General features: G+C 40.2%; 1 protein-coding gene across 8 annotated transcripts in view; it reads left to right on the top strand.

The window, feature by feature from the left end:
• The window catches only part of PDE1C (phosphodiesterase 1C), a gene marked incomplete at its 3' end in the record, with an annotated part of 257,690 nt that overhangs the window by 161,785 nt on the left and 72,811 nt on the right, over window positions 1-23,094 (top strand). For all 8 annotated transcript variants that reach the window (XM_084896855.1, XM_084896859.1, XM_084896858.1 and 5 more), the window contains 3 exons: window positions 18,458-18,571; window positions 20,633-20,815; window positions 21,738-21,804. In XM_084896855.1, the coding sequence (XP_084752981.1) occupies window positions 18,458-18,571; window positions 20,633-20,815; window positions 21,738-21,804 (364 nt within the window). The remainder of the gene's footprint in view (window positions 1-18,457; window positions 18,572-20,632; window positions 20,816-21,737; window positions 21,805-23,094) is intronic.

Here is a 23,094-nt window from a genome sequence, read left to right as displayed (position 1 = left end):
TTCACTCATTGCTGCATGAATGAATGTCTCCCTTAGTCAGAAGGAAGCCTCTTGCATTTTCTCTCTTATCGACCCTATGATACTTGCCACAGACTTGGCAGCAACAAATGCTGTTTACTCAACAATACACTGGGCAGCAGCATGGGGGTATCTGATTGACACATCTTTCTATATGAAGACCAGCTCAAAGGCAATATAGTTCACTGTACAGCTATCTTACTTAAAGCCAAGGCAAAGGCGGGATTCATGGACTGCTATCCTCTGTGTATAAGCTTCTGCTGTAATACAAGAAGTTAACATGCTCTAGGGAATTATTAAGGAAGCTGCCTTTTGAGAGATAAGCATTAATTAGAATCTCATGATACTAACACTTAAAAAAGAGCCCGGAGATACTGGAAGAGCTGTGTGAGAATGCATGAGATGATTAAATGTGTTAAATGTGGGTGTTTAGGAAAAAATGATAGGAATATTTAACATGAAGAGAAGGTTGTCAGAGGATAACTTCAAACATAAGAACTTCAAACATAAGAAGGTTTTGGAAAAAACGATTGCGACCCATTTTGTATTCAATTTGTGCACTAAAAAAAAAAAGAAGTACTTAAAGTGAAAAGTTTGCCTTGGTATTTATTATTCATCCAACATATTTATTTAATGTCCACTGTGATCATAGTACTATAAAGGAAATTTCAACCACAATGACTTTAAAGAGACAACAATTTGAAAATATTAAGTTCCCATAGTCCAGCTGAAGTGGCAAATTGTGTTCTGGCTTTAAGGTGTAGAAGGAATTTATTACAAATCTTTGCATAGCATGATTTTGCAAGAAGAAGCATAATATTTTCAAATAGATAATTTCATCTCTAAAAATTTTCTAAAATAGATAATATAACATTTTATCGTAATTCAAAAATTTTCCAGGAATTCAAGATAACAGAGTTCAGGTCTGTTGATATCTGATTATGTAATACTAGAGACTTGATGCACGAAGATTCGTGCAAGAATAGGCCTTCCTTTCCCTAGCTGCTGGCATTGCCTTTGCTCCTGCCTGAGCTGCCTTTCCACCTTCGCATGCTACCCAGAGGCCCAGAGTGGCTGGGGCGGTGTGGACCACCCCACCCCGGCAGCTCAGCGCTTGTGTATGCAAATTAACCTTTAATCTTTGTTGGGTTAATTTGCATACTCACTCCTGATTGGCTCATGGGTGTCATGAAGGTACAGTCAATTTGCATTTTACTCCTAGTGATAATACATAGCTGACCCGTAAGAATAAAGATGTTCTCTCTTATATGTATGTCTGAAATAAAATAAAATATTGTCAATTTGTGATCTATTTGCTTTTGTTTTTTTGGGTCTAGAATAATGTACAGCACATGGGTAGTCGTTAAATGTTTATTAAATTAAATGGAAGCAATCGTTTGATATCTGTAATGAGCTTGTACTATTAGGTTGTGAGCCATATGAGACCAATGATTTCTCTGTTGTTACACAGTGTCTAACATGGTATCTAGCCTGCAGTATGTTCATCCAGTATGTAAAATAATGAAATAAAAAAAGTCTTACCATAGTTTTAACCAAATTTTCAATTGAATGATAATTAAGGTCTACATTCAACTACTGGGTAAGGTGTTCCTAGTTTATGATGATAAAATCATCTCATCAACCAATATAGGCAATCGACAAAGCATCCAAACCATTTCCATAATCCATTCAAAGTTAATTAGTTATGGGCATGAACCATAGAGGATGCATAATTTACTGTTAACATATTAATTTTACTCACTTCGATTGAGATGAGAGTTTTAATGAGGTCTTTATTGAGTTGGTTCTTTCTCAGAGGAATGATGGAAAGTCAGTGAATGTTGTAAAAAAATTCCCATTTTTGACATTTCAGTAGCGAGTTGAAGCAGTACTTAGCAGTGTCCAGTAGGAGAATAATTATACAGAAAACCTACTTGCTTCATATTTATATGTGTGGACACACTGGGATTAGATTTAAAAAACAAAACAAAACACTTGAGTTTGTGATATTTCTGCTCAGGAGAATCTGAAGAATCTGTAATATTAACAATTGTCATATAAGAGACCCTACATGTAAGAGAAATTTATTCAATAACACATAGATTTTTTTCCACCATCAGTGACTTTGCTTACAAATTTAATATTGTAAGAGCAAATTCAGAGTAGTTGCCCATATAGTGAAGTGTTTGAGTCTCCTATTGAGAACTATTTTAATCCATTTGACTTCTAAGTATTGTATTTTAAATGATTTGAACTAAAAAAAAATCCATACATGATTTCATTAGGGTTTCCTAAGAATTATTAGTTCCTAAAGTTTCAGGCTTCTTGGAACAAGATTTCTGGACATTACTGACATTTTAAGGTAGATAATCCTTTGTTTTGTGGGCCTGTCCAGTGCATTATTATTGGATATTTAGCTGCCTCCCTGGCCTCTAATACACTAGATTCCAGTAACACCTTCCTGCTAAAACCAGAATGTCTTCAGACATTGCTTAATTTCCCATGGGGAGCAAAATCGCTCCCCCTGAGAGCCCCTGTCTGAGGATGAGAAGTGATGGGGAACACTTTCCAGAGTCACCTTAATCTAGGAAGCCTTTGGGCAAAGTGAGATAGGTAATAGATTGATCTGCTTCCTTCCACTTATTGAGGGAAACACAGTCGTGCTCATTCCAAAGGTTTCCATATTATTTTCATCACTCCTTTCTCCCCCGCCCCTGTCCTCCCCTAGCCCCCACCTTCCCTTCTCTTTTACCGTTTCTTTATCTCCTCTTGGTCCTAACCCCTTTTTCATACATGACATAAAATCTGTGATTTTTAAAAAACACCTCTGTTAATATCTGGACATTGAAGAATCTTTGGGGCTTACAATATTAGCTGATATTTAAAAAAATATATATTTTTAAATTGATTTGAGAGAGGAAAGGAGAGGGAGATAGAAACATCAATGATGAGAAAGAATCATTGATTGGCTGCCCCATACTGCGGCTTGAATCCGCAACCCGGGCATGTGCCCTTGGCAGGAATTGAACCTGGGACCCTTCAGCCCCTAGGCCGATGTTCTATCCCCTGAGCCAAGCTTGGTAGGACAGCTGGCACTTTTTGATGCACTGTTATCTGCGGTCCAGGCTGACTGGTATACACGGGACACCTGTGCTCTAGGCAAGGCCCAGACTGGCAGCAGTGCTGTGCTAAGGCCACTCTGGCCACAGGCGACGCTGAATGAATGACAGCCACGAGTTGCCAGGCAGAGAAGCAGGGAGGGTTGGAGATGACTTTGTGCTGTTCTATATTAGAAACATAAATAACTTCCTTCAGTTAAAATGTAGTTGAGATGGAGGGAGCCATTCCCGTTAAAGATTATCATCTCAAGCCGTTTATTGCACTACTTTTAAAATTCTGATTGGAAACCTGAGGCATACAAAAAGAAGACAAAATACACATCTCTGCAAATCCATTTCCACTGCGTTCTAACAGTTCTCACAGGTTTTTGTGACAAACTGGAGCAGTGGGCATGCTCAGGCTCTGCTGGTGAAAAAGAAGAAATTGCTATCAAGTTTTTAGTGAAGAATTTAGCAATTCATGTAAAAAAGTTAAGAAATATTTCTTTTCTTTGATCCTGACACTGGACTTCTAAATTTTGCCTAATAAGACAAACAAAAAATAGTTATAAAAAAACGTTTAAATACAGTTCTTAATAGCAAAAATAGGAAAAAAACCTGAGTATCCTACATGAATGGACTGATTGGATAAATTGTAATATATATTTAGTTGAAAGCTATGCTGTAATTAAAATTATGTTGTAAAAACATTAAATAACATTAGAAGATATGGGTAATTTTTTTTTTTTAGTATAAAACATGTTATTAAATAATTGGTGTAAGGAAGGTTACAAATAATTTAAACAAATCTATTTATGGGTCATAATTGTTATAATTTTTTTTTTTTTGTTAGTCCTCAGTTAAGGTTATTTTTCCCATTACTTTTTAGAGAGAATGGATGGGAGAGAGAGAAACATTGATGTGAGAGAGAGAGAGATATCAATTAGTTGCCTCCCATGCTTGCCCGACCAGGCCTGGGATCAAACCACAACCCAGGTATGAGCCCCTAACTGAAATTGAACCCGTGACCCTACCGTGCATAGGCTGATGCTCCAACCACTGAGCAACACCGGCCAGGGCTTCTCTTATTTTAATAGATATTTCATAAATGTTCTACAACGACCAAGTATTCTTTTTGGAGTACAAATAAAGCAAAGATTTTTAAAACTTAAGAAACTCTAGTGGAGGCCTACAAAGGGAAATGCTGATGGCAAGTGTGTTTATCTTTGTGAAATGTTTATTCCATTTGCAGATATTTTTAAAAGATATTATTTTCATCTCACGTTTAAACATGTGTGATAGTAAAAAAAAAAAAAATCCTCTATTACTTAGAGGAATGTTAGGAAACGTGTTTGATAAAACCTGAGAAAAATTCCTCACCAGCATTTTATTTGAGGATGTTCTATGGCAGGTAAACAACTTATTGATTTTCTAACTCGTAAAAAATGATTATATTCAGGTTATTTGTAGTCTTTCCCAGAAACTCTTGTAAATTTTTCTAACCATGTGAATGAGGGAGAATTAATAGGTTGTGCTTCATTAGGGTCCATACTTCAAGCCTTTGAGAATTGGCAATAATAATGATATGCCCATTTGTTCTGGTCAGCTCTGTTAGTTGGTCCTCAGAGTGTGACAAGAGAGAGAAAGAAAAAATATTAGAGAAAAATCATATTCAGAGACAAAGGGAAAGAATTAAAAAATATATTCTTTCATCATTGCAGAAGTAACAATAAAACACATCCGTGTATCTGAGATCACCTCCCATTGAACTTGTGAGATCAGAAACTGGGAAGAGAGAAGGCTGGAGTGGAGGAAATGTTGATGAGCTAGGAAGCTGGGTTCAGGGATGGTCGTGAGGTGGTTTAGTATTTCCACAAATGTATGATCTTTAATGTGATTTGCTCCTTACCTTTATATCTCAACAAGGAATAGAACACTTTAGTGCATAAAACTACCTTGTTCTAAATTTATAGTCATTATAGCCCTAGCTGGTTTGGCTCAGTGGCTAGACCATTGGCCTGCAGACCAAAGGGCCCTGGGTTAGATTCCGGACAAGGGTATATACATTGATTGCAACCTCCTCCCCGGCCCTGGCCCTGTCTGGGTGTGTGCAGGAGGCAACCAATCGATATGTTTCTCTCACATTGATGTTTCCCTCTGTCTTTCCCCCAATCTTCTACTCTCCCTAAAAATCAATGGAAACATATCCTTGGGTGAGGATTAACCAAAAAATAAAAATTTACAGTCATTATTTCATCTCAGGTTTTCCGGATCCCTTGCTTCAAAGGCACCTGCAGTCCAGGGGAGCAGGGCTGGCGGCAGTGCTCCATGGCTCCCCAAACTCCAGGCAGTAGAACATTCTAGTTCTGGAGTAAGGCAGGAATCTGCACCTTGGCCATCGCACACACAGTGGCTCAGGCTGCTCACTGAGCCACATTCTGACTGTGCATGGTGAAGGCCAGTCCCAGAGCTAGTGAAGATGCTCGTGTGGTTCTGAGTTCACGGCAATGCTGGGCATCCTCAGCCACATCTCCTCTGTGGGGAGACATGCAATCAGGTCACACCTGCTCCCTGTGGCCTGTGGCTGTGCCAGGCTGTGGCCAGAGCAGGTGTCTCCTCTGTTGCGATGCCAGGTCAGGGCCATCACTGAGCCTCAGTTGTCTGCAGTCTAGTAGGGAGAACGGCAAGCTCCCTCTCTAAAAACCCTCGATAGCAAGCACAGCTGTGAACACTCCACTCCCTCCTCAAGTTTCACCAATCCCATGTACATCCCAGCGTCAACAGCAAGTGCTGAACATTTTGTGATTCCCCTGACATCTCTGCCCTTTAATAGAGAATCATTTAATAGAATTGTTTCTTCCTCTTTCCAGTCCCCGAGCTAGAAACCGAAGCTCAACAAATCTCTTCTGAAAAACTTCTTCTCTTTACATGCAATAATAGAACATATTACGACACCATGAAGGTTGAAGTGCCATTAAAAAAACAACCTTTAGAGGATGTACTGATATTGAGGAGGTTTGAAAAATACTAAATGAGTACGTCTTAAAATAGTGGAGGCTTATACTGCTCATGAGGGGAAAACTCCACAGCAACAGATAGTAATTTTAAACCACAAACATCACCATTATCAACCATGAGGACTAATCGACTTGGGGCAGAGGAGTGCTTTATTCATATTGATCCATCAGTATTCGGCAGGATTAGTGCTAATTCCTTTGTAAGTCAGCTCTCCTTGTAAATTCTGATGGAGAATAGCTAACAGGGGACGAGTTTTGTTCCTAAATAGTTATGTTCCTGTATTCATTTTTATCTTGTTTAGCTAGTTGAGCTATATCAAGCTTGTGTTTCTAACCGTAGAAGGAACAGTGAGACAAGTCCCAGTCCTCACCCACAAAGAAAGGGAGGCAGTGCTGGTGAGTGAGATGGTAACACTTGAATAATAAAGAAAGATATCTCAACTTGTCTTGTTCTATTAATATGTGGCAAAAAAGGAAGAGCGTTGGCTTTTGACACATCCAGTTATTAGAATGAGCTCGAGTAGACAGACAATGAATGATGATGCACTACAAGTCCGGACCCTCCCCCCTCTTCCTTCCCTGCCCCCCCCCCCCCCTCCCCAGAGCTATTACAAAACAGTTTGTGGTGGGAAGGAAATTGAATGGTAATTATGCTGAAAACAAACTTAAAATGTTAATAATATGTAAATTGTTTTCTGTTGGATTGGAAAGCGCTGTACAGTACAAGGCAATCACCAGGACAGGTACTTTCACACCCCTATTGCTTACCCCCTCCGTCAGCCTCATGCCTCGCTTTGAATTTCCTTCCTTATAAACCCTTCGTGGCCAGCCTGCCACCCTGAATTTGGCCTCGAAATGAAACAAACTTCAGAGGATGAACTGAAAGGGGACGGTGAACATTCTGGAGGGAAAGAGCTGCAGACCTCAGGGGTCCTAGGGGGTCGTGGCCAGTAGAAGTGGAATCGGTGGCCCTTTAGTAAAGTCACCAGGTTTTACTTCCCTCATCTGGTTAGTGTGACGACCATTTGCTGGCATCTCAGTTTCTTCCATTGACCCTGACAACCAGCATGGAGGAACCTTGAGTCTTTCTCTGGTCCACTCCAAGTCCCCGACATCACTGGTTGTAAGCCTTGTTGGATCATCTTCAAAGCCATCAATATGGTGTAACCTTTCGCTCTCCTTCCCTCCTGCCCAGCAGAAGGACCTGGGAGATAGATAAACACTAAGTAGCCCCCTGAACAGAGAGGCCCTTATACAACCAGCCAGGGAAGGATGACTTAAGAGCAGCCTGTTCTCATCAATATTATGATAGGCTGAAGGGCTGTGTCCTTTTCTTTTTTAATTAAACTTTTTATTTTGAGATAATTGTTGGTTCACATCATTGTAAGAATTAATACAAAGAGATTCTCATTAGTAATCTTTTAGTCAGTTTTCCCTAATGCAAAAAACAATAGCACAGCCAGGATCTAGACATTAACATAACCCATCTATCTTCTTCAGATGTTCCCAGTTTTATTGTGCATGTATGTGTGCATATGTTTAGTTCTGTGCAATTTTACCATGTATGTAAGTTTGTGCATCTGTTACTACTGTCACGGTACAGAATGCTGTCATCATCGTGGGTCCCTTTTTCATACCTGTTTTTGTCCTATTTTCCTCTCCAGGGGTCCTCAAACTTTTTAAAGTGGGGGCCAGATCACGGTCCCTCAGAGAGCTGGAGGGCCGGACTATATGAACTACTAATTCCTACTGTAACACCTCAGCTGCGCTCACTGCCCAAAAAACCTGGATCAGACTCCTCTGCGGGCCGCATGTGGCCCGCGGGCCGTAGTTTGAAGACCCCTGCAACCCCTTACAGCCACGAGTCTGTCCTTTATTTCATAATTCTGTCATTTCAAAAATGTTACACAAGTGGAATAGTATAGTATGAAACCTTATGGGATTGGTTTTATTCACTCAGGATAATTCCCTTGAGAACTATTTAATTTTTATCCCAAGGTTTGAGAGGTTATGTCATAATCAGGATAATCATGTTTCTCCCTAAATAGGATTATAAAGTTAGCAAGCTACTTTCATATGCAATATTCATCTCATGCTCTCAACAGGGTAGAAACAAAAGCCTTAAAAGAAGTATAGATGACATGGTTCAATTTTGAAGCTGAGGCAACGTTGGCTGGCTCTTCAGCAAACCCCCTTCCTCACCCTCCAGGGATGCACCTGGACTGCACCTTCCAGCTTCTCTTTTGGGCAGCTGGCCCTGTGACTAGATTTTGGACAATGGGTCAGAGGGGATGCATTCCAAGGCCAGCCCGGGAAAACCTCCCATGGAGGCCCTTCCACATTCTTTTTCCTTCTGGGGCCATCTTGGAATCCTATGTCGAACTTGGTAGAGCCACAGGGTGGGACACATCGCCCTGAATTAACTCTCTGGGATCTCTTGGCTCTTGAGCTGCAAGTGACCAAAGGCATGGAGCAGTCACTGTGCCTATGGAGGTGGCCGAGGGAGGGAAACACTAGCAGACTGTAACACATCCTGTCCTTCCAGTTCCTCCCCGGGTCTGTCCTTGACCAAGGACATGCACGGCACTGGCCTCACACATTCAGAGCAAGTTGCTATAAGAGTTTCTCCATTTTCTTTGAGTTTTGTTGTTTTGTTTTGTAATTCTTCAGGAATTTTTACGAAGGGCGCTGTGCTATTCAGCACCTTGTTAGCCATTCCATGCAGGTTTTTTATCATGAATTAATTTTAGCTCTGTTATTATAAAAGAAAAAAGTGGAGGAAAAAGGTAGTCTTGGACTTACCTTGCTAAGATATACTATGTTTCTGGTAGGGTAGAATTTTTGTGCTTTTGCTGGGTGCGTGAGCTTTTGCATCTGGATAACCTTACCAATGCAATGCAATTCTGATTAATTCAGGGAAGAAAACTGAGGGAGCCATGGGGCTGGGTGGGCCCTTAATGTAGGGAGTCATGTCTGTGAGTGGTTTCAATCTCCCTGAATCTTCCTGCAAACTTTCTTCTCATTTCTGCTCATCTTCCTTTTCTCATTACTCCCATTCAAAGATGTTTTTGGTTCTCATTTCTTTGCTCTATTGAAACAGATGTTTTTGAAGTGACATGTTTATCTGCAAAGAAAAGTGATGGTGATTCTTCCCACATGAATAGCTGCAAATGAAAACTGGCTTCTGGAACTTACCTTTTTGGCAGCCTGGCAGGATTTCAACTCTATCTCCCCGCCCCTGGCCTCAGCCCCCCTCTTCTCCTGCACCTCACAGCCCCAGCATGGCCTGTGGTAGATTCTGAATGATGCTCTGGGTTTTCTTTTCCATTGTTTTTATTTACTTTTTTCTGAAGAACTATGGGTTCGTCCATTAGCATGCTTTCCCAATAAGCTCTGCCCACCTAGAGTCACATTTCAGAGAGATGGTGTTTTCCTAGAATAACGGTCAATCTTGCACTTTTTGGGGGACACTATTTCCCTTCTTTAAAATGTGTGATTTGAGTGGTGGTAAAAACAAGTAAGGGATACATTGGCTGTTAAGAAATGTTTTTAATAAGATCAAGAATGATTGGGGGTGCAGAAGAAACACCTTTCTAAATCACTGTTATATTAGGACAAGCTCTCCACAGGAATAAAATCAGTATGCTAACTCTCAGTGAATTGAAACTTTAACCTGGGTCATAATGACTCCTTAAACACCATACAAATGGAAGGCTTCTTTTGTACCAAACAATACTTTCTGCTTAGTGTTCATAGTCCATGAGTAGGCATATATGCGCACACTCATTCACGCTCACACCCACAAACACGCACTCTGAAAGGAGATTTACCATGTAGAACAGAGACTAGGAGAAGACTGAATATGCAGGATTGCTCCATGGCCTAGCTTCATGAAAACAAAAAGAATGCAAACATTCACCAGAAAATCCACAGCAGCCAAGACAGCATGTAGTGGTACCCTTGAACAGGTCCACGCTAATGGAATGGAACAATCACATGTAGAAGTGAGAAATTAAAAACCAGTGTTTATTTGCTCTTTAATTTTTTATTGTGGCAGACTTTTTTTCCTACTTATGTTGTGCATATATTACTATTAAAGTATTTATGCTCATCCTTACGTATACCAGCTGGATCTAGTGAGATCCAGTATCTGCAGAAAATTACTTATGATATTCTTTTATTACTTTTTTGAATGTCTATTGGATGTGTAGTAGTATTCTCTTTTTTTGGGGGGGTGGGACATATTTTATTAAGCTTTTCAAAGACCCAGCTTTAGGCATTATTGATTATTTCTGTTATAAGTTTGTTTTCTACTTAATCAAGTTTTGTTTTTGTGTTTATTTATTTATTTATTGCTGTCTTTTACTTTCTTTGGATTAACATGTTTGTTTGTTTTTAAATTTCTTGAGATAGTTAATGAAATAACATATTTTCAGATTTTCTCCTTTTCTAATATATTTATTTAAGGTTATCCAATTCCCTCTAAGCACTGCTTTACCTGCATGCCACAAGTTTTGATATATCATATTTTCATTAACATTTAAAATTATTTTCTAATTTAATTTTGATCCAACATTATTTAGAAGTATATTCCTAAATTTCCAAACATTTAGAATATTTCTAGTTATTTTTGTTGTTAATTTCAAGTTGAGTTTCACTGTTGTCAGAGAACATTATCTGTATGATTTCAATTATTTGAAATTTGTGGAGACTTCTTGCTATGACCCAGTATGTGGGCAATTTTGCTAAGTATTTGCCACTGGTATACTTGAAGAGAATGTTGTACTCTGCAACTGGGTAAAGTGTTCAGGACATGTTCAATTGCATCAATTTTGTAAATGATTTTGATTAAAATATTTAATAATCTTACCCATTTTAAACTAGTTATTCACTTATATGAAAGGTAAATAAAATGTATATATGAATCTAATATTTTTTTCTTAAGTGAAAAATTAATTACAGCCCTATAATTTATTTAAATCTATCTGTACATCTGCCTTAAGCATGTGTATGTGGATATCATAGAAGCACATTTCTCTTTTATTTATGGCATTAGCAAAATATACAGGTTGTATAACTAAGCTCTTCTTGCCAATCATTATTTTTGTTGGTGTCCCTGTTTTCTGTTTAAAGGCCACCAAATCAGGAAACCACATGCCCCAAATAAGTCCTTTCCCATAAATTACTGAAAGCAATGATCCCTACCACCACCAAATTCATGCAACACCCTATTAGCACATGAGAGGTAATATTTGTGCTGTTCTGTTCAGACAAACCTATTTGTAACAAAAACATATAGAATGCTCCCCCTGCATTCCTCTACTCTGCTGCTAGGTTGTTGTTTCAAAAATGTAAATCTTATTATGCTACCTCTTTACCCCATTTAATAAATTTCCAGGCCCCCCCCCCCCCCCCCCCCGCCCCTTACTTCAGGAGAAATTAAATTTCTTTAGCTTGGCATGCCAAGCCTACCAGGATGTGGCTCCTGCCTTCTCAAATTGTATCTCTTCACATCTCCCCGAGTCCCAGCCATCCATGGAATTTTCTGGATGGATCACAGTCTTTAGGCTGCTTTCTCTGTCCACAGCCCACCATTTCTCCATCCGATCCTGCTTTCCTGATGGATGCCTCGCTGCTCTTAAGACTGCTCTGATGTCACCTTCTCTAGGAAGGGCCTTGTTCTTTGGAGATTCCTCTCCTCTGTGCTTTCTCAGCACCCTTGCCCCACCTCTGCGACCACACTTGCTGTGCTGCAGGGCAGGTGTGGATTAGCTGCCTGTCTTTCCTCATTGAGGGAAGACACTGCAATTTCCCCCCTTTGTATTTCCAGAGCCTGCCTCAGTGCCTACACACAGAAAGCACCCGGGAAATGTTGGGCGAGTGTTTCAAGTGCAGCCATCTTGATTATAGAAACAGACAAACCACCAGAAAAATACTCAGATGGCGTCATGGGTGACATTAAAGCAGAAGCCTGAACGTCTCTTTGGGCACTGCGTTTGGGGGAGTTGTTCTAATTTACTTTCTCTGGCATTTAGGTAAGCGGCAGGGGAGGGGAGTGACATGGAGGAAGCAGGTGTGTGGAAAGTACACGGAGACGCCTTTGGCTTACACATCCAAGGATATGAGGAGCTGCAACGGTGATTGTTTATTCAATTAGTTTAGACTAAGGACTGGTGATTCACTGGGCCATGTAAGGGAAGTGCTGTGAAGGCTCCAGTTCCCTCTCACATTCGTTCAAACCGAACAAAAGCCTGTGGAGACAATAGCCAGCCTTGGCCACGCTGGCATTTGACGAGCTGCTCATCCATTCTCAGAGGGAACAACCTTGGGCAGAGTAGACAGATGCAGAAAATATGTTTCCTGGCTTTCTGTCCCAGTTTATTTTTACTTGTGCTTCTCGGATGATTTCATTCTCGTGGTGTCTAAAACTCGGCAACTATATATGTTCTCAAGGCATAGGGTTGTAGGGTTTTTCTAGACCTGATCTGGGTAGGAACAGTGCTTAGTCCATTGTAGGGTTTTCCAAATTGTGAAGTTGAGTCAAAAAGCTGCTTCCTAATAAAGTCAACCCAGTTGATCCTAGAAATTATCTTTGTGGGATGGGAGCAGGGGAGACGTCCTTCTACTCCGACAGCCTTTCAGATTTCAGAATACAGAGTGGAGGCCGTCTCTCATGTAGTTCCTCTCTTCCAACACTTTTATGCATCCCAAACGCTGGCATGGTAGCCGGGGCACTCAGGCTGCAGGACTTGTTCTAGAGTTAGGGCTCAGAGAACTGAAATGATGCAGCCTTTCATTGTCTGCCTTGGAGCAAAGACACAAATGGAGAGCACAGGGGTCATTTGGGGAAATGGGAGACTCATGGGGAGGTGCGATGGCTCCTCCACAATGAAATGACACATTAGATGAACAGAAGGCACTCGGCCAAGGTTGGAAAGCATAAGCTCTTCCTAAAATGGTGTTGCACGTCTATCCTGGAACTGTTATTTGGCAGCCTCAGTGACAGCAATGGATGGAGTGCTGGAAACTCTGAGCATTCACTCAGAAGAGAAATTTTACTGTTATTGTTGTGTATCTTCTCTCTTCCCCCCTTTCTCACTTTCTCCCTTCCTTTAGGTGTGCAGACCAAAAAGTTTTGTGAGTGGTATTAAAGAACTAGATACATGGACTCCAGCTTATCATGGCACCTGTCCTTGGGGACATTGGCCTTTTCAAAAAGTATTTTTGAACTAAGTTTTTGTTGATTTCAGAGAGAAAGTGAGAGTGAGGGAGAGAGAGATAGGAACATCAATGATGAGAGAGAATCATTGATTGTCTACCTCTTGCACCCTATCCCTGAACTGGGGATCAAGCCCAAAACCCAGGCATGAGCCTTGACAGGGAATCGAACCAGTGACCTTTTGGTGCATGGGACAGTGCTCAGCCAACTGAGCCACACCGGCCAGGCACCGTTTACTTTTTATAAACGTTTATATAGTTTTTGTATTGCCATAATTTTTTTCTTTTTCATTTTGTCTTTCTCAGTATGTTCACTTTTTATTGCATTATGATTTCAGCTTTCACCTTTGTTTTGCAGATCTGCCTTCTTGAATTTAATTGAACACAAAGGAGACAGATGCTCCCTAAAATTTAGTTTTTGTTTCTTTTGGTGAATTTTCTTTTCAAAAGTGTGTCTTTGTCTGCATTTTGAGTGCTCTATTCTCTGCTTCCTTATTGCTGAGTCTTTTCACAGATCCCCCCCCCCCCCCCCCCCCCCCGCTGTTTTGTTGTCCTTGACTAAAGAGAGGTGAATGTTGTCTGGGTGTTGTCCAAGGCTCCCTTCACTGCCTGCCAGGGTGTTGGTGGAATCTTCTGCTCATCTCATAAGCTAAAAGGATGGGAGTAGACTTGGATTTTTGGTACAATTTACACATCCAAAGGTACTTTATTCTGTGTCATTTCTTCTCTGGGATTGTTGAAGCCACTGGCGAAGTGTTTCCAGCTTCCTGTTGGGTCAGACCTGCACACTGGATACATACATGTGGCTGTGCCCAAGGTCTGGCTGTACACATCAGGGGAACCCCCACGCCTGATTTCTGCTCACTGTGGCACAGAGTGGGGGGCTTCCGTGGCAGATGATTTCAGTGCTGATCTGAAATGGTGAGGGGTTCACAGTGACGCTTTCCCTCGGGTCCTGGCAGCCAGATTACAAGAGATCTGAGGTTCTTCATGACTTGATAAGGTCCCCAATGTTGTGCTTCTCCAGGAGTGGGGGTTGTTAACATGAGTGGTTATAAGTGATAGTCCATATGATATTCATGATCATTTTAACTGTACATTGGCTGATTGTGATTAATTTTTGCATAGCATCCTTTGTCCTATCAAACAGAGTCAAGGGTTGGGATTTGAAGTGGCTCCTTCAGAAATGAATGACACTGGTGCCTGACCTCCTCGTTCCTGTGTGTGTGTGTGTGTGTGTGTGTCCCTGAGTACTCCTGGGCATGTCTAGTTGAGCATGTGGCAGGTGTGTTAGCCTGGGGTCATGCCCTGGCCCTGGGATCAACTTTGGTTCCTCAGGGCTCCCTTTGGCTATCCCCTCCACTCAGGTGGTAGCAATCTAAGTTCAAAGCACTTTTATGAAATACAAGTGAAGGGAGAATTTGACAGAGGATGCTTTGGTTCCTGCTGTCTCAAATATGTGGTGTTTACAAACAATAAATATTTTTACTGGTTTCAACTCATAATAAAAAGAGTGGCATAGGAGCATATATAGTAGGAATAGGAACATGTCTTAGGAAAAGAAGTGTCAGTCATTTTCACGCGAACTTGTCCTTGTATAATTAGCGTTATATTCCATGTGCCACTTCTTTTTAAGCGTTTAAACTGTTTATTTTGTAAAGAGTGGTTTGGTTAAATCTATGCTGTGAATCCACAATCCATTTAATTGGAGACCCATGAATCGATCCCCTTTCAACCCCTGTCATAGAAAATGCCTTAAAGACTTTGTTTTCTGGGAAGCATTTTAATGAATAAAGTTTGAGTTTGTCCACACCTGAGAATACACTTGATCGGTTCACATATACATGGCAATTCTATGAAATATAGATAGAGATATCGTGCATTATTCCATACTATTTTCAAAACTTGTTAAATTGCTGTCTTATTTGGCAGGATAGGAGTCTGTGGCCAGCTTGAGTTTTCATTACTTTTAAATAATATATTTTATTTTCTCAAAGATTTTCAAGTCCTTTTCTTTATTCTTTGAATTAAAAACTTAGAATGGCGTATGTTAGATGTTTTCATTTATTGTTTTCCTGGTTGTATTTGATCTCTTTTCATCTGTTGATCAAGGTGTTTCTTCAGTCTAGGAAAACTTCCTTGATTAAAGCTGCTTATATTTGCTTCTCATGGAAGCCCTATTGGCAGCAGATAGGACCATCTGGTTCTTACTCCTGTTCACTTTCCATTTTCACCTCATCATTTTTTATTTAATTTATTTAATTTTATTATTTTTAAAAATATATTTTATTGATTTTTTACAGAGAGGAAGGGAAAGGGATAGAGAACTAGAAACATCGACCAGCTGCCTCCCGCACATCCCTATTTGGGATGTGCCCGCAACTAATGTACATGCCCTTGACCGGAATCGAACCTGGGACCCTTCAGTTTGCAGGCCGACGCTCTGTCCACTGAGCCAAACTGGTTTCGGCCGCCTCATCATTTTTTTAATGCTTTGTCCTTTTCTCTTAGGTTTTGAGAATTGAGATGGGTCCTATTAGTGATTGATGGACATTCCTGGCAAAGACCTGAAGCCCCAAATGAAGGGAGAAATAGAAAAGTTTAAATTCACCCTCGTTTTGCTTTGCCAGTTGCCAGTCCAAACAACCTGGAGAGCAGTTGGGCTCTTGGAGGAGAGTGAACACTAGAGGCAGACGTAGCCAGGAATGCTTTTGCTCAAGAGCTTCCATTCCTTTTTTGGAGCAGCTCTCGGGGCTGGCCGCTGCAGTCTGCCATCCTTTGGCAGGCGGGCTGTCTATGGCGTGTGAGTGACACCATGCCCTTCCGTCCCATCCACCTGTCCTACGCTGCCTCTGAAACCCAGAGCACTTCCTAGGGCTGCTAAGGGGAGCCACTGCCAACCTCACCTCCTAGGGGGCAGAGCTCTGTCCATGTGCTTTGCATATTTCCCTTGCACGTTAGAGATTCACAGTCAGATGGTGACTCAAAGAACTTTCTCTGTATTTTACCTCATTGACATTCCCGGCAATTCTTTTGGATGGATGACTCCTTGCTTACATTTTAAGGTTGACCCAGAGTTTTTCCTTTTTATTTATTTTTTATTTTTTTATTTTTTTTATTTTTTTATTGCTGATTATTTTCATGTGGCTCTAGAGGGGAGTAGTTTGCATATTGCCAAGAAGTCTGAGTGTTCTTTTTTGTGACTACAAGTCAGAGGATTTTGCAGCAAGGTGGGCTCAGCCTTGGGAAATGGAGACTTGACGGTAATCTTAAGTGTCCTGCTACAATATTTCTCATCTGGTTGCCTATGATGATCAAAGTCAGCAAATAATGGCAGTGATGGCAATGATAACAATTGCCTTAATGAAAAACAACCAGGAAATGAGATGCTGGTCAAAGAGCACAAAGTTCTAGTTATGAGATGAATAAGTTCTGAGGATCTAATGTACAGCATGATGACTAGTTAGCAAGTATTAGTTTGGAGTATTATATATGTGAAAGTTGCTAAGACAGTAAATCTTAAATATTCTCATCACAAAAAAACTGTAACTATGTGAGGTCATGGATGTGTTAACTAATTATATTGTGGTGATCATTTTCTAATCTATACCTGTATTAAATCATCACATTGTACACCTTAAACTTACACAATGTGATATGTCAGTTACATCTCAATAAAGATGGGGGAGCCGGGACTGGTTTGGCTCAGTGGATAAAGCGTCGGCCTGCGGACTGAAAGGTCCCAGGTTCAATTCTGGTCAAGGGCATGTACCTTGGTTGCGGGCACATCCCCAGTGGGGGGTGTGCAAGAGGCAGCTGGTCGATGTTTCTCTCTCATCGATGTTTCTAACTCTCTGTCCCTCTCAATTCCTCTCTTTGTAAAATCGATAAAATATATATTAAAAAAAAATAAAGATGGGGGAAAAACAGTGGGTCACATGGTTGATGTGACTATATTAATATCAATTTGATTTAACATTTATAGCAATCTAGGAGATTTGTTGGTTGAATCTCCATTTTATAGCTGACTCTACTAGAAATTAAATAACCTACCTGCCCTGGCTGGGTGGCTCAGTTGGTTTAGAATGTTGTCCCATACACCAAAGGTTGTGGGTTAGATTCCCAGCCAGGGCACATACCTAGGTTGTAAGTTTGATCCCCAGTTGGGGTATTTATGGGAGACAAATGATCTCTCTCTCTCTCTCTCTTTCTTAAATCAATCAAAACATATCCTTGGATGAGGATTTAAAAATATAATAATGACTTGCCTAGAATTGCATAGACAATATGTTGTGAAGTGTCCTCAAAGTTTCTGTTCTTTTGGCATCCTTCCTGTTCAGTGAACTATTTTGCCTTCATGTCTACCTATGTAGCTCTTTAAGATTATTTTGGTGATTTAGATCTGCTTGGCTGTCTTGGAAGACCTATGGGCCAGGAGGCTGCTATTCTCCATGGTCACTGTGAACAAAGTACTGTCAACATAGCAGAATCTCAACCTGATGATGATGTTGCTGGTCTTGCTTTACTGCATCCAATTAGGGCAGCAAAAATTAAAATCAGAGAATCTGCAAAACCATTGATAATGTAGGGAACTCTTTTTAAAAAAATATATATTTTATTGATTTTTTACAGAGAGGAGGAGAGAGGGATAGAGAGCTAGAAACGTCGATGAGAGAGAAACATCGACCAGCTGCCTCTTGCACACCCACTACAGGGGATGTGCCTGCAACCAAGGTACATGCCCTTGACCAAAATCGAACCCGGGACCTTTCAGTCCGCAGGCCGATGCTCTATCCACTGAGCCAAACCGGTTTCGGCAGTGTAGGGAACTCTTGAAACATAAAAGGTAGCCAGAAAGTGTTGGGGGAGGTCAGTGCCTGGTAGATGAAAACATTTTTATTCTTGCTTCATAAAAATGTGTGCATTTATTTTATAACTTCCTCCTTGAGATATACTGGTCAGCTCCATCATTAGATTAATATTTTCCTTTACAATATATTAGAATAAATAAAAATATTGAATAACTAAAATTTGTCACTGTAATTGTAAGGTCATTCTTTGTTACCTTTATTCTAAATAATTGAATTGTGTCTTTTCTTCCCTTAGGTTACGGTCTTTGGTCAAACAATTAGAGAGAGGCGAGGCTTCAGTGGTAGATCTTAAGAAGAATTTGGAATATGCAGCTACAGTGCTTGAGTCTGTATACATCGATGAGACCAGGTAAGCTAAAAATGACAAGAGTTAGTGTGCTGATGGTGACTTTTCCGTTCAATGGCCTTTCTGAATTGTCCCAGGGCATGTAGAGGGTAGCATTCAAATGACTGGCCCTGGAGCTTTCGTTTCCACAAGCAAATGGGGTAAATTTGAGCTCACTTTTCCTCTGTACCTCCTCATCTATCAAAAGGAGCATTCGATAGAACTTGTCTCATCCAGCCATTACGACACTGGAGTGAGACCATGTAATAGGGGAAAAGGTTTGACACATTGTAAAAATCTGGTAAGATTTTCTATCAAATGTAGGCTTCTACTATGATTATTACATATTGTTAGGCTCAGTCTAAATATTATGGGCCTACTCTAGTTCACAGTATCTGTCTCTGAGTGGAGGGTCTGGGGGTGATGGAGAAGCATTTGTTCTCTTAAGCACCCCGTGTTTCTCCTTCAGTCTTAAGTGTGACATTGATTTTTCTTAGCAGACTCTTTGCACTTGAATGATCCAAAAGTATTACAGTGCTTCCAATTACTAACTGTATTGAAAACAACAAAATTGCTTTTCTTTTGAAAAAAAAGTTGAAAGGATGACTATGAAATCTTCTTTTTAAAATTCTGATAGGCTCCTTTGTCGGTATTTGTGCGTCCTTACATTTCTATGCCAAATTCCAATCTGAGATGATTCTTAGATGATATCTCAGGCATCTGAGAATTCTGTGGCTTAGTTTTTGTAACATGGTTGGTTCCTAATTTAAGGACATTTGATATCATAGTTCCCCTCCCCCCAAAATGTTACACTTTATCCTCTTTCCCCAACTGATGTGTTTAAAGAAAAAACAATCTTTTTATTAACACCAATTTTTACTCCTTTTTAGTAGGGCTTACTATAAGTATAAAATACAATTCTAAATTTGATGTAACTTTTTATATTTGTATTCTGTTCTAGACGTCTGACCTATGACCAAGTTTGAAAAATCAGCGAAGTCTACCTGATAGATGACTTACATGTCTGTGCTCAGATAAAGAGCTGTTTATTAGGGGAATTTTGCTTGAATTTAAACATTTAAGTTTCTGTGGTGGCCTATCAAACCAGAGGATATCAGTTGACATTGTTAGGGTCTGAGTAATACTTTATCGTCTATTAGTTTTTCTTTTTTTAAAAAATTACTTGTATTGGTATACAGTTGGCACATAACATAGTGTAAGTTTAAAGTGTACAATGTGTTGGTTTGACACATTTATATATCACAATATGATTACCCCACAGCATTAGCTAATGCCTCTATCACGTCACATCATTATCATTATATTTTTGTGATGGGAACAATTAAGATCTAGTCTCGTGCCGAAGCCGGTTTGGCTCAGTGGTAGAGCGTCGTTCTGCAGACTGAAAGTTCCCAGGTTCGATTCCGGTCAAGGGCATGTACATTGGCTGCGGGCACATCTCCAGTAGGGGTGTGCAAGAGGCAGCTGGTCGATGTTTCTCTCTCATCGACGTTTCTAACTCTCTCCCTCTCCCTTCCTCTCTGTAAAAAATTAATAAAATATATATAACAATTAATAAAATAAAGATCTAGTCTCGTAGTAACTTGAAAGTTTCTAATACATTATTATTGTCTATGGTAAAGTCTTTAAGTGTCAACTAAAAAAACCAACAGTACCACAAGGTTCATCTATGAAATAACCTTCCCTGTGCATTGTTAAATGGAAGGTATAGATTCCATTCAAATTCCACAAACCTAGGAATCAGGATGCTGGGTGCTCTGAGTGCAGTGAGTCTGAGAACCACAGAGCCTGAGATGGACTCTGTCTGACTTCTTCTGACTCAGTTTCCTTAATCAGGCCAGTAGAGAGAGCCATCCTGAAACATAACTTGTAGAAAAGACATTTCTGAAAAGCAAATAGTGAGCTTTCACAAGCCTTACCTAAAAGGTGCCATATTTTTTGTGGCTGATCTAATTGGGTTTCTTTGCACCTGCGTCTGCAGATGAGGGGAGAGGAGCAGCTGTTCAGAACCGACAGCTCTCACTTCAGGTTTTGTCTGTGTCTGGTTGTGTTTCTTGTGTTCAGGCGGCTCCTGGATACGGAGGATGAGCTCAGTGACATCCAGTCGGATGCGGTGCCTTCTGAGGTCCGAGACTGGCTGGCCTCCACCTTCACGCGGCAGATGGGGATGATGCTCAGGCGGAGCGATGAGAAGCCGCGGTTCAAGAGCATCGTGCACGCAGTGCAGGCTGGGATATTCGTGGAGAGGTAAAGACAACTGTCATTCATTCGATAACTAACGCAGCGTAAGGATCACCTGTTCCCCAACAATGGAAGATTTGCTTTCATGTACTTTTGGTGTCTTTATAAATGCTAACAATCCTGGGTGCAAACAGATAGTCTTGAATGAGAGATAGCAAAAGCACGGCTACTTTCCTCTCTGAAGCACCATTCAGACAAGCTTTTGCCTCTGGCTCAGATTCTTTTTGTCAACAGAGTTGAGTCCAGTCTCCCACTTTTAAAGAAGGATATCATTGAGTCCATCATCCTTGGACACACGTGGAGGATGTCTGCATTTGGGACAGGTCAGGGACAGCTTGTGGGCCCCTGAGAGCAGTTCACTGAAAGGGCTTCAGTTCCCCTTGGAACTTTCCGATTCTGTTCACCATTGTGTTCTTTCAAATTACCTTGTTTCCCTTCTCTGGACATAGATTCCAGAAATCGATCTATTCTTTCTGTAATCCTTATTATAAAAATGGATTTATTCTTCCTGCAATCCTTATTGGACAATTACAGATTTTAGAATGTCACAGTTCACCCTGGACGTTTTCCTGCTTGCTTTTGGAAATTGTAAAGAACAGCCCTTGTAAATGGATTGCCCACAGGAGCTCCTTGTCCAGGTTAAAGTTCTACGTTGCGTACTCTCTATGTTGTACTAGAATTCTCTGCTGGCAGAATTTTAATCATTTAATTTCCAATTTGAGCCATACGGATTGATGCTTTTTTGTTTCCAACAGTTCATGTGTTTGTAATTGTGTTAACGTCTTTTGAATTTTATACTTGATTGACTGTGAAAAAGATGACAAAGGAAATGTTAGGTGCTTTGGGTCGCCAGGTGACATGACTTCTCATTACTTGTCAATACTTGTAAGATATAATATTGTGTTTTCTCCTTCTCTGACTTTGGCAGAATGTATAGACGTACATCAAACATGGTTGGACTGAGCTACCCAGCAGTGGTTATAGAAGCATTAAAGGTAAAACCAATGAAAAAGTATTATAATGCACAAGGTACTCTATAAAAATACAGTTACACTTGTCATTACAAAAATAAGAGGCTTTCATTTATAGTTCATGTAAAGATTCCCCTGTCATTCCTGATTTTTAAAATTTTTATTATCTTTTACTTATCTGTTTAAATGGTATCACTATCTTTTTAGCCTTCATCTTGCTAATTGTTTTATTAAATCAAACTCTGTGCGTTTCATATTTCTCCACTTCCTTGGAGTCACTTCATTATGGGCTCATGCTGACTTTGGCCAAAGGAGATCAAATTTGATCTGGTTATAAATATTGAACATCAGGAAGATCTTTGGTGATCATTATTACACCATTATATGATTTCCTTCTCTAAGTCCATTTTATAGATGAATAAACTGAGACTCAGTGAGATTTTTTTTAAAACAAGACCATTAATTAGGGGCAGGACTAAGGTTTGATACCAGATTTCCAGGTATACAATAAGCCATAAATAATGGCATTGAACATAGGTCCCATAGCTCTGATCCTCTCCATATGCTCTCCTGTTTTCCCTAGACTTCCACTGAGCCCCCAAGTCCCATTTGAAGTCATGGGGATGTTTGAGTTTAAATGGTCTAAAACCGGTAGAATTGCTCCCAATGAGACAAGCTCTTGGAATTGCACAGAATATTTCTAAGAGTCCCAGAGCAGATATATTCCTCTGGGTGTGTGCTGATTCCTATCCACTGGTCTGAGGGTATCCCTGCTGTGTTGAAGCTGATTTGGCTTGTGGATTTGAGGATGTGCTGTGCTAAGGCCCAGGATCACTGGGCTGGTTGACATTGCATGGTGTCTACACATGGAGTTGCATTCACTTGCTCAGGGATGTCCCAGCATTCTGACTATGGTTAAAGCTGTTCTTGTCTTTCTCTGAAACCTGATGATATTTTCAGAATGTAACTTAAATGACCTATTCATGGGATCGGTGGTGGGAGTGATTCTTGATCAACATAATGTCAAGAAGAAGTCTTTTAGGGCCATTTGGATTATGTATTTTATAGTTCTTTTCTGTTGTCTCCATTCTCCATTTTCTGTCACTTTTTCTTTTAAACTTTATTGAATTTCTTGGGATGACATTTCTTCCCCACTTCCCTTATCCTTTGGTAATTACCATACTATTGTCTTTGTCTTTGAGTTTTTGTTTTTTTTGTCTTGTTTGTTTGTTGCTTTCAGTTTTATATCCCACATATGAGTACAATAATATGGTTCTTGACTTTTTCCAACTGATTTATTTCACTTAGCATGAT

This window comes from Pipistrellus hanaki (assembly GCF_964339955.1).
Source record: "Pipistrellus hanaki genome assembly, chromosome: 10".
Classification (NCBI taxonomy): domain Eukaryota; kingdom Metazoa; phylum Chordata; class Mammalia; order Chiroptera; family Vespertilionidae; genus Pipistrellus; species Pipistrellus hanaki.
The sequence above is the reverse complement of the archived record's forward strand: the minus strand, read 5'-3'. Positions and strand labels throughout refer to the sequence as shown.